Below are 12,737 nucleotides of genomic sequence, written 5' to 3'. Positions count from 1 at the left end.
GTCCCCGAAGGAAACCGTCGCCCTCTAAAAACAAAAATTTCTTGCTGCAGTAGTCTGCAGAAATGTGCCTCCTATAGACACTAAGCTAAAACTGAAGTAGCCTGGCTGGGCCAGGGGGTGTATACTGCAGGGGAGGAGCTAACATCTTTGCATCTACTTAGTGTCTTCCTATGGATAAGCAGCATAACACCCATGTTCCTGTGTCCCCCAATGATGGCTAAGAGAAAACGATTTTACGGTGAGTACACAAAAATCAATTTTTTACAAGGTTATCAGACAAAGTAATGTCAAGGATATATAAGGCCATGAATTCAATAAAATGCCAAAGTGAAAGTGGAAAAATTATATGTCCTCCACATGTGTATATCACATAAACATTGCACGCACCCATATAGCCTAATGTAGCGGAGATTATAACCATCACAAAAATCATACAAGTTGTAGGTGTGCATCCAAGACCATCAAAAAAGTGCATGTGTGCATAGGACCAAAGAATTGCAATTTTTAAATGTAATGGACCGAAACATAATAAAAAATCTTATTTCATAATTGTATGTAACCCAAAATATTGCACATAGCCCTAAACACATAATGCAACAAGTGAGAACATCACAAATCTCACAGACATGAGTATGCTGGTACACAGGTAATTGCCATGTCGAACAGCAATGGGTTAAGAATTATCAAGTGCACTGAAATAAAGTGGAAAAGGACCACAGGTATAGGTTGCACTGAAAATTGCACTCAGCCCTAGCAGCACAATAAAGTCATGGAGCCATCATACCCATGAGTGTGGGCACTCAAAGTCCAATGGAAGGCAGCAGAGGTCCCCCCGATACCTGGACCCCGACGTACGTTTCACGATCTATGCGGTATGATCATTTCATCAGGGGGATGTGAAACTGCACGCCGACAGCGTTTATAAAGATGGTGCCGAACCGCCCCAATCACTCAGCCGTCACTGTTGGCGCAGGTGCACCACACAGGCCCCAGATACCCATGAGCCACCGGCCATCAACGCCCTGAATGCGCAAGCGATAAAGATGCCAGAGAGCTCAGGGACAGAAACCCGTAAGTGCAGCTGCGCCTGGATGACAGAGGGAAGGGGTGATGCAGTAAGATGTAAACATAGTTTAACTATAGCGCTGCTAGATGGAAAGAACCACGATCATTAGTGGTATCAGATCGCTACATTATTCTATATGGGTGCGTGCAATGTTTATGTGATATACAGTCATGGCCAAACGTTTTGAGAATGCTACAAATATTAATTTTTACAAAGTCTACTGCTTAAGTTTTTCTAATGGCAATTTGCATATACTCAAAAATGTCATAAAGAGTGATCAGCTTAACAGAAATTACTTGCAAAGTCAATATTGACTAAGAAAATGAACTTTAACCCCCAAAACACATTTCAACAGCATTGCATTCCTGCCTTAAAAGGAGCAGCTAACATTGTTTTAGTGATTGTTCCATTAACACAGGTGTGGGTGTTGATGAGGACAGGGCTGGCGATCAATCAGTCATGATTAAGTAAGAATGACACCACTGGACACTTTAAAAGGAGCCTGGTGTTTGGTATCATTGTTTCTCTTCAGTTAACTATGGTTATCTCTAAAGAAACACGTGCAGCCATCATTGCTCTGCACAAAAATGGCCTAACAGGGAAGAGTATCGCAGCTACAAAGATTGCACCTCAGTCAACAATCTATCGCATCATCAAGAACTTCAAGGAGAGAGCTTCCATTGTTACCAAAAAGGCTCCAGGGCGCCCAAGAAGGACCAGCAAACGCCAGGACCGTATCTTAAAACTGTTTCAGCTGCAGGATCGGATTACCAGCAGTGCCGAGCTAGCTCAGCAATGGCAGCAGGCTGGTGTGAGTGCTTCTGCACGCACTGTGAGGCGGAGACTCTTTGAACAAGGCCTGGTTTTAAGTAGGGCAGCAAAGAAGCCACTTCTCTCCAGAAAAAACATCAGGGACCGACTGATATTCTGCAAAAGGTACAGGGAGTGGACTGCTGAGGACTGGGGTAAAGTCATTTTCTCAGATGAATCCCCTTTTCGATTGTTTGGGACATCTGGAAAACAGCTTATTAGGAGAAGAAGAGGTGAGCGCTACTACCAGTCTTGTCTCATGCCAACTGTTAAGCATCCTGAAATGATTCATGTGTAGGGTTGCTTCTCAGCCAAGGGAATCGGTTCACTCACAGTCTTGCCTAAAAACACAGCCATGAATAAAGAATGGTACCAGAATGTCCTCCAAGAGCAACTTCTCCCAACTGTCCAAGAGAAGTTTGGCGCCCAACAATGCCTTTTCCAGCATGATGGAGCACCTTGCCATAAAGCAAAGGTGATCACTAAATGGCTCATGGAACAAAACATAGAGATTTTGGGTCCATGGCCTGGAAACTCCCCAGATCTTAATCCCATTGAGAACTTGTGGGCAATCATCAAGAGACGGGTGGACAAACAAAAACCAACAAATTCTGGCAAAATGCAAGCATTGCTTATGCAAGAATGGACAGCTGTCAGTCAGGATTTGATCCAGAAGTTGATTGAGAGCATGCCAGGGAGAATTGCAGAGGTCCTGAAGAAGAGTCAACACTGCAAATATTGACTTGCTGCATTAACTCATTCTAACTGTCAATATAACCTTTTGGTACTCATAATATGATTGCAATTATATTTCTGTATGTTTTGTAAACATCAGACAAACACAATTAAAAACCAGAGGGCAACAGATCATGTGAAAATATAATTTTGGTGTCATTCTCAAAACTTTTGGCCATGACTGTACACATATGGAGGACATACAATTTTTCCACTTTCACATTGGCACTTGATTGATTGAATTCATTTTACTGCGTGTGTGTAATTCTTGTTCCATCATTTGTATTCTTTGTCACACATTGTCTATTGATCGTTCTGCCAATCTTCCTTATGTGCCAATTGTTCACAATAAATTGATTTAATGTGCACTTTACTTTGCTAGTTCTCAGGTCCCTTTCTGTGCTGTTACTGTGCTGTTGCTGATTCCTATCTGTGTTTCAGTGCATGACAAGTCTGCTGCTGCAACTTTCCATGCCAGACGCTTCCATGATATCCATTGTTGCTGCTGCAAGTAACCTCTCTTGCCACTACTACGATATCCGCTGCTGCACCAACTATCCACGCTGGTCATTCTTATGATACTAGCCGCCACTGCTACAGATACCCATATCGGCCTCTGCTACTGCATCCATGTCGTCCGAATCCACAACACCAGTTAATGGTGTCTGACATTGTCTGTTCATATCTGTGGTACCAGCCTGTCACGCGGCTGCCCTTTGTCGGCTATCTACCAGTATGCATGTCTATCACCATCTACAGTGGCTTTAGTGAAGACTCGGTGGCTGTTCTAGTTCGTTCCTCCAGGCCAATGACCAGTACTTTCGGTCCAGTGGATCCACTAATCCCGTGCTTGCCCAGCAAGCATTACAGTTTGTCTAGGCCATGGATCCTTCTGGCTCCAGTGTCCCTCAATTCACCAGCCTGCAGTAAGAGGTGGTCAAGCAGAGTGAGCAACAAGATCAGATGCTGACTCATCTTTGGTCACTGGATACCCACTTTCAAGTCATCTCTGTCGAACACATTACCGGCTGCAGTCCCTACTCAATCATCAAATCCGGCTCCAAGTTTCGGTCTTCATCTGTGGACCCCTCCAGAGTTTGACGGTGATCTTCAAATATGCAGAAGCTTCTTAAACCAATGCTCCTGTTGTCGCTTCTGTTCTCTTCGGATTGGCCCAAAGTGGCCTTTACGATGTCACACCTGAGTGGCAAAACCTTGGCTTGGGACAGCCAACTGTGGAAGAGAAATGATTCAATTATCAAGAACCTGCTGATCTTCCTGGAGCCGTTCCACAAGGTGTTAAACGAGCTGGGTGCAGTCTCTTCGGCTACATCCTCACTGCTCAGACTCTGTCAAGGGAGCTTCACCGTAGGCCAACATGCCGTTCGGTTCCACACCCTGTCCGACGAACTGGGCTGGAATAGCAAAGCACAGGTGGCTATATTCTGGGAAGGATTGCCTGAAAGAATAAAGGATAAGCTGGTGGGTCGGGATGTGCCATCTTCTCTGGACAACCTAGTATCACTGATTTTTCCGCATCAATCTTCGGTTCCAAGAATGATCCAGAGAGACAAACCGGGAGAAGCGGTTTTTGGGCTTGGCTCCTTCATTCCAGAGACCCATTTTGCCACTACCTGTCAGCTCTTTGAGTCCCTCCGAGCCTATGGAGGTGGATCAAGTGTATCCGGCAAAGTCCCTCGCATCGGGAAGCATTTCTACCACTGTAGAAGTCCTATGCATCTGATCCATTTTTGTCCTAAGAGGCTGGGAAACTGTCCAGCTTAGGGTCGGTAGAAGAGGCTAACCTAGGTGAGAGCAAGTTCTCTTCACCACTATATATGACTGTGTTCGTAACTAGTGACACCACCCGTTTCTCCAAGACAACCTTACTGGGCTCTGGTTCAGATGGGAATTTTATTCAGTAGGTCATAATTTATTGGTACTGAATTCCCATTCGTCAGCTTCAAACTCCCATTACAGGTGGATAGAAAGCCCCTGTCCGAGGCTATCCAGTTCATCACTGAGGAAGTTGTCGTTTGGGTGGGAATGCTGCATAAAGAGAAAATCACCTTCCATGTGTTACCAGTAATGTCTCCTCCATTGTTAATGGGTATGCCGTGGCTTCGGAAGCATGTACCGGTTTTGGACTAGAGTTCTGGAGAGGTATTTGGGTGGGGTCACTCCTGTCAGGACAGTTGTCTTATTTCCGGGCAACCTGTTTGGCCTCCTGTGTGACCCTCTAATCTTCTAAGCTGCCATCCGCTTACTGGGTGTACGCAGACGTCTTTAACAAAAAGGATACTGAGACCTTGCCGCCACATAGGCCATATGACTGTCCTTCTGGGTTTCCCTCCTCCTCACGGCTGTGTCTACCCTTGTCTCAAGCTGAGACCCTACCCGTGTCAGAGTACATTAAGGAGAATCTGACAAGAGGATTCATACTCCTCCTCACTGGCCAGAGCCGGATTCTTCTTTGTAAAGAAGATGGATGGGTCTCTATGGCCATGTATGGACTATAGAGGTCTCAACCAAATTACAGTAAAGAATAAATACCCACTGCCGTTCATACTGGAATTGTTCGACCGGCTCTCAGGTTCCAGGAGTTTCTCCAGGCTTAAACTCTGGTGCGCACAGCCTTGTCTGGATATGTTCGAGTGACGAATGGAAAACGGCCTTCAATACCTGTAACGGTCACTATGAGTATTGGGTAATGCCATTTGGGCTCAACAATGCTCCGGCGGTCTTCCAGGAATTCGTCAATGACATATTTTGAGATCTACTCTACTCATGCTTGGTAGTGTATATTGATGACATCTTGGTGTTTTCTCCCGATCTGCCCTCACAGAAGAGAGATGTTCGCCAGTCACTGCAAAGACTAAGGGAGAATCATTCTCTGATACGAGAAGTTCCTCTTCAATTGGTCTTCCCTGCCTTTCCTAGGAACATAATCTCCGACACGGGCCTGAGGATGGATCCAAACAAGGTATCGATGGTGCTGAAGTTGCTTCAACCCGATGGTTTGAAAGCAATCCAGTGGTTCCTCAGTTTTGCCAATTATTACTCGCAGTTCATCCCCCAATTCTCGTCACGGATTCTGCCCATTTCGGCTCGGACCTGGAGCAAATCGAAAGGTGTGGACCCCAGAAGTGGAAGATGTATTTGTTGCCCCCAAGCAGGCCTTTTCTTTGACTCCGGTGCTGCGTAGACTGGAGATTAGTCAGAAGTTCATCTTGGAAGTAAATGCTTCTTCCTCCGGTGCCAGTGCGGTCCTCATGCAGAATTCTGCTGCAGGTAAAACTGTAACTTGTGGATTTTTTTCCAGGGCCTTCTCTCTAGCCAAGCACAACTACTCGGTTGGTGACCGAGAATTGTGGCTGATCAAGATGTCTCTGGAAGAATGGAAATATTTGCAGGACGGAGCAGTACATCCAGTCATCATCTACATCAACTGCAAGAACTAGGCCTACCTACAGTCGGCTCAGAGGTTGAATCTGCACGAAGCTGGGTGGTCATTGTTTTTCACTCGCTTCTATTTCGTTCTGCATTTCCACCTGTATGTGAAGAACGTCAAGACCGATGTGCTGTCTCAGTCATTTCTCTTGGCTGATCAAGACGAGGAGCCTCAGCATACTATCAAGCTTTCCAGGATGCTATCGATGGCTCCTATAGATGTGTCTCACGTCCGTAAGACATTCATTGCTGAAGCAGACAGGAAGTGAGTTCTTCAGTGGGGTCATTCCTCTAAGCTGGCCGGTCTCGCTTGGCAGAAGTCCGTTCAGCTAATCTCACTGTATTATTGGGACCAACTCGATGTTGTTATGGCCTGTCTCTCATGTGCCCTCAACAAAACCCCAAAGACTTCCGGCTGGTGCCATCTGCCCCTTTAGCAACATATATTTTGATGGACTTCATCACTGAAATGCTGTAGTCCTCCGGTTGCATCGCCATCTGGGTGGTAGTAGACAGGTTTTCGAAACTGGCCCATTTCACGTCACTAAAACTAACTTGCCCTCTGCACCAGTGCTCACTGAGCACTTCAACACATCTTATGGTTGCATGGTCTCCCACTCCTCATTGTGTCTCACAGCAGTGTCCAGTTTACTTCTTGGTTCTTGAGAACCACCTGGAAGCTAATGTATGTTACATTTTACTTGTCATCGGCCTACCAACAGCCAAGTGGAACGGGTGAATCAGATCCTGACGAACTTCCTACGGCACTTCATGAATGAGCATTATAGCAACTAGGTCAAGTTACTTCCAAGGGTGAATTTCTCATGTAACAATCATGTGAGTGAATTCTCTGCCAAGTCTCCATTTCACATTGTGTATGGACAGCCACCCAAATCCCGTTCCCACTAGCACTCACCTCCGGCAATCCTGCTGCCGATTCGCTCGACAAGACTTTCTCCGAAATCTGGCCGGAGACCAAATTCTCCCTGGAGCAGCCATCCATCTGTATGAGGAACATGCCAACAAGAGAAGCCGTGATCCTCCTTCATTCCGGCCTGGAAACAAGGTATGGCTCTCTACCAGATACATCCATCTCAAGTTGCCTTCATACAAGTTGGGTCCCCACTTTATCAGTCCCTTTGAAGTGTTCTAGCGGATTAACAAGGTATCCCACAAGTTGAAGCTCCTGGCCTCCTTACAAATTCCCAACTCCTTCAATGTGTCCATCCTCAAACCCGTCATCCTGAGCCATTACCACAGGGATCCAGGTACCTCGCCTCCTCTAGTCAGTAATGAAGACACCCTTGAGGTAAAATCTATCCTTGCTGTGAAAAGGTTCCGAGGTAAAGCTTACTATGTAGTGGACTGGAAGGGGTTTGGTCCAGAGGAAAGTGCTGCTGTCTCTCAGGGCCTGCACAGGACACCTGGAAGTGACCTTAGGGCACGCACGGACATTCTCCTTTACTTAAAGGGCCATTACACCATGATCCGTAAGTGCCTCTCAGCATTGCTGAGAGGCAGACATCAGGTATTTAACCCCTTCACGACCGTGGGCAGTAAAGTTACGTCCTATTTTAACGTGCCTTAACGAACAGGGACGTAACTGTACTGCCTATAGTTAATTTGATTTGGTTTCGGCTAAAACAATGCCTGAACCAGTGAGATTCTGTGAGATCCTGCTATGAGGTGCTGCAGCAGATCATAGCTGGAGCTCAACCACGATGCCCCCCACCCCCTGCAGCACTGATTGTAGCGATGGTGCTACGACGCGCAATCGCTCCACTCAGTGTGCAGTGGGGCGGTCTGATCTGGAGGTGACCACCCTCCCCTGGCTTGTGTTGGTCTGGGGAGCCTCCCCCAGCATGTCTGCAGTGTGCACTGGCTGGTACTTGTAGTACCACACCGCCGCTGCTGCTGCTGCCTGATCGCCACTTCATGTAAGTATTGCTCCCCCTGATGACACCTGCGTGCTCCCGCAATGGCCCCTGCGCGCTCCCGTGGTGGCCCCTGCGCCCTTCCGTGGTGGCCCCCCCCGCCATCTGACCCCCCCTACGCCCTGATCTGTCTCCCGATATCCCGATCTGCTCCCCCCGCAATCTGCCTGCCTCCTCCGTGATCTTTATTCTGCTTCCTTGCTTCTACAGCTCCTTCTCTGGTCTCCCCCTCTCCATCTGCTCTCCCTCTCCGACGTCCTCTTACCTGTCTTCACCGGGTCGTCCGAGGTCTTCACTGGCCCGATCATATCTGTCTCCATCGCTGGGTCCTTCCTGGGTTTCTGATGAGCTATACAAGCTCCTGCCTGCTGCTCCTGTAAAGCTGTCCATCTCGCTGCCTTCTATTCCTCCTGCAGTTCCTCTGGTCAGTGATCCTCCTGCTAATCCTCTTGGTCCTGTGAGTATAACTTTTTTTTTTTCCGTATCCCCGACGCTTTTTGTATCTCATCCAACCGTGCGTCCTGCAGCGGCCAATCAGTGCACCACGTCTGTGCGTTTGAAAAGTCAAATGGCGTTCCATCTCTTCCGAGCCCTGCCGTGCACCCAAACAATTACTTTCTACCACATATGAGGTATCTGCGTACTCGTAAAAAATTGCATACCAAATTTTATGGTGCAGTTTTTCCTGACACCGTTGTAAAAAAAAAAAAAAAGCTACCTGGTTGAAGCAAAAATTTTGTGGTTAAAAAAAAAAAAAAAAATCATTTTCACGGTTCCATGTTATCAACTTTTGTGCAGCTCCTGGGGGTACCAGGGGCTCACCAAACATCCAGATAAATTTCTTAAGGGGTGTAGTTCCAAAATGGGGTCATTTATGGGGGAGCTCCACTGTTTAGGCACCATAGGGGATCTCCAAACGTGACATGGCGTCCGCTAATGAATCCAACCAATTTTGCTGTCAAAGGCGCTCCTTCTCTTCTGAACCCCCCCCCCCCATGTGCCCAAACAATTACTTTCCACCACATATGAGGTATCTGCGTACTCAGGAGAAGTTGCACAATACATTTTTGGTGCATTTTTACCTGATACCCTTGTGAAAAAAAGCTACCTGGTTCAAGTAACAGTTTTGTGGTAAAAAAAAGAAAATTGTATTCATGGCTCAACATTATCAACTTCTGTGGAGCCCCTTGGGGCTCGCTAAACATCTAGATAAATTCCTTGAGGAATCTAGTTTCCAAAATTGGGTCACTTGTGGGGGAGGTCCATTGTTTAGGCACCCCAGGGGTCTCCAAATGCAAAATTACGTCAGCTAATGATTCCAACCAATTTTGCTGTCAAATGGTGCTCCTTCTCTTCTGAGCCCTGCTATGCACCAAAACAATTACTTTCCACCACATATGAGGTATCGTCGTACTCAGGAAAAAATGCACCATAAATTTTATGGTGCATTTTTTCCTGATACCCTTGTGAAAAAAAAGCTACTTAGTTGAAGCAACAGTTGTGGTAAAAAAACCTTTTTTTTTCTTTTCACAGCTCAACGTTATAAACTTCTGTGAAGCCCCCAGGTGGTCAAAATGCTCACCAAACATTTAGAAAAATTATTTGAGGGCTCTAGTTTCCAAAATGAGGTCACTTGTGGGGGAGCTGCATTGTTTAGGCACCTCAAGAGGTCTCCAAACCCGACATGGCGTCTGCTAATGAGTCCAGCTAATTTTGCACTCAAAAATTCAAATGGCGCTCCTTGCCTTCCGAGCCCTGCCGTGTGCCCAAACATTTGATTTCCACCACATATGAGGTATCTGCGTACTCAGGAGAAAATGCACAATACATTTTATGGTGCATTTTTTCCTGATACCCTTGTGAAAAAAAGCTACCTAGTTGAAGCAACAGTTTTGTGGTAAAAATATTTTTTTTTCTTTTCACGGCTCAACGTTATAAACTTCTGTGAAGTCCCCAAGGGTTCAAAGTGCTCACCAAACATCTAGAAAAATTTTTTGAGAGCTCTAGTTTCCAAAATGGGGTCACTTGTGGGGGAGCTCCATTGTTCAGGCACCTCAGGGGGTCTTCAAACCCATCATGGCGTCCGCTAATGAGTGCAGCTAATTTTGCGTTCAAAAATTCAAATGACGCTCCTTCCCTTCCGAGCTCTGCTGTGAGTCCAAACAATTGATTTTTTACCACATATGGGGTATCAGCGTACTCAGGAGAAAATGCACAATAAATTGTATGGTGCATTTTCTCTTTTCTCCCTTGTGAAAATGAAAATTATATGGCAAAAGTAACATTTTTGTGTTTAAAAAGTAAAATTTTCATTTTTTCCTTCCATATTGCTTTGGTTCCTGTGAAGCACCTAAAGGGTTAATAAACTTCATGCATGTGGTTTTGAGCAGTGTGAGGGGTGCAGTTTTTAGAATGGGGGTCACTTTTGGGTATTTTCTGTCACCTCGGCCTCTCAAAGTCACTTCAAATGTGATGTGGTCCCTAAAAAAATTATTATGTAAATTTTGTTGGAAAAATGAGAAATTGCTGATGAACTTTGACCCCTTATAACTTCCTAACGAAAACAAATTTGTTTCGAAAATTGCCCTGATGTAAAGCAGACAAGGGGGACATTTTATTTAGTAACTATTTTGTGTGACATATCTCTCAGATTTATTCGCATAAATTTTCAAAGTTTGAAAATTGCAAAATTTTCGCAACATTTACGAAATTTTCACAAATAAACGCAAAACATATCAGCCTAAATTTACCACTGACATGAAGTACAATATGTCACGAAAAAACAATGTCAGAATCGTCAGGATCCGTTGAAGCGTTCCAGAGTTATAACCTGTCAAAGTGACACTGGTCTGAATTGCAAAAAATGGCCCAGTCATTAGGGTGTTTTAGTGGCCGGGGGTGAAGGGGTTAAGGCACCTTCTCTTAAAGGAGGTGCCTGAACAACGAGTTCTATATGTTTTGATTTTTGTTGTTTTTTTGGGGTTTTTTTTTTTTTCATTTTCACTGCTTAACATTATAACGTTCTGTGAAGCACCTGGGGGTTCAAGGTGCCCACCATACATCTAGATAAATTCTTTGAGCGGTTTAGTTTCCAAATTGAGAGTCACTTTTAGGGGTTTCCACTGTTTAGGCACATCAGGGACTCTCCAAACAAGGTGCCCACTAACAATCTGCTGTGCCCAAACAGTAGTTTTCCAACACATAAAGGGTATCAACGTACTCAGGAGAAATTGCACAACCCATTGTCCTCTGCATTTTCTTCTTGTAAAAGAAGTAAAAATGAAAAATTTGAGGTTAAAGCAACATTTTTGTTTCTCCCCACCCATCTTCTCCGCTGCCAATCTCTGCGTATATCGCGCTTCACTCGGATTACATGCGAGTGCAGTGCGATGTTTCACACACTCCCATAGACTTGTACGGGGTTGCGTGAGCCGAGACTTGCTGCCAAACACAGCATGCTGAGATTCATTCCGCATGCCGCTATAGCATGAGAAATCAATCGCAGAGGGATAATGCCACATAGTTTTGCACTGGTGCTAGTGCAATTCGATGTTTTATTGGATTGCACTAGTCAGTGCAAAACTCAAGTGGAACTGTACCCTGACAGTGATAGTCAAAGTTCAATTAAGTCCATGGCTAAGCCATAGACTCGGGTGAACCCTGACATCACCGCCGCCCTGTGTTGTGTGGCTCACAGTTGTCTTTCAGCTTGGTGCATAAGCACCAGGTCTAGTTAAAAGCTGGGAAGAGCAGGTCTTTAGATGGTGACTTTTGTGAGGAGCACCACATAGAAGAGTAGATCTGAATATGGGAAGGGTAGGACCTCTGGATACTGGTACACTGCCTCAGTGTGATTTCTGTGGAAAGGCTTTGGCTATTATTATATCAGTAATGGGGTCTTTAAGTGTCACTACTATGAGGGGTCAGAAGCTGGATGTGGCTCATAACCATCTCAAAGTTGAATCTGGTTCGCAACCTTCTTTCAGAGCTGAATGTGACTCTCAATGTTAGAAAGGTTGGGGTGCTCTGCTCAGAGGTTCACTGTGTCAAACATCATTCTGTATCTTGGGTCTCGGAAACCACTGTCTGCAGATGAGTTTCTGGCTTTGTCATTTATCCTTGGTAATGTTGTAAAGTTCGTTAAAGTACTTGGACATTGACTAGGGTCAATTTCTGTCTTGGCATTTATCCCTGGCTCTCCTAGTTGGTACGTATGAGATAATTTCTTTAGTTTTTAAATAACTAGTTTTCATCTGTACCAAATATAAGTCTAATTTCACCTGTACAGCAATAATTTTTTTTCACAATAATACCGTTGCTGTCTATTACAGGTACTTTTCAAGGACCAAGAAACCAGGTTATTCAAGAAACAAGTAAGCAATTTTTGTTTTGTGGATTAGTAAATAAGGGCATATGTTTCTTAAAGGAGTAGTCTGACAAACTCCAAAAAATTTTTAAAGCTAATCTGTGCTATATTGTTATCTAAAACATCGCTACATTATTTTTTTTTTGTTGTCTAACTTTTGTGCCTCTTGAATTTTCACTTTATTCTCTGCAGCCACTTTAATTACTTGCAGCTGAAGCAAACTTGACTTTTTCCTTTCCTTAGTTGCCAAACCTCACAGTCAGAGCTGGCACCACCCGGCCTCAGTGTCCAGCCCCGCCCTCTGCACACTTATTGGCTGTCAGTATTCTGTTCAGCACTGATGGCTTCAGCACTGGACATACAGAGCAGTGATACT

The 12,737-nt window shown here is 45.1% G+C and overlaps 1 protein-coding gene across 3 annotated transcripts in view; it reads left to right on the top strand.

The window, feature by feature from the left end:
• DMRT1 (doublesex and mab-3 related transcription factor 1) overlaps positions 1 to 12,737 on the top strand; it is a 387,090-nt gene that overhangs the window by 355,094 nt on the left and 19,259 nt on the right. For all 3 annotated transcript variants that reach the window (XM_075339945.1, XM_075339928.1, XM_075339937.1), the window contains one exon: positions 12,327 to 12,368. In XM_075339945.1, the coding sequence (XP_075196060.1) occupies positions 12,327 to 12,368 (42 nt within the window). The remainder of the gene's footprint in view (positions 1 to 12,326; positions 12,369 to 12,737) is intronic.

This window comes from Anomaloglossus baeobatrachus, chromosome 1 (assembly GCF_048569485.1).
Source record: "Anomaloglossus baeobatrachus isolate aAnoBae1 chromosome 1, aAnoBae1.hap1, whole genome shotgun sequence".
Lineage (NCBI taxonomy): Eukaryota > Metazoa > Chordata > Amphibia > Anura > Aromobatidae > Anomaloglossus > Anomaloglossus baeobatrachus.
The sequence above is the reverse complement of the archived record's forward strand: the minus strand, read 5'-3'. Positions and strand labels throughout refer to the sequence as shown.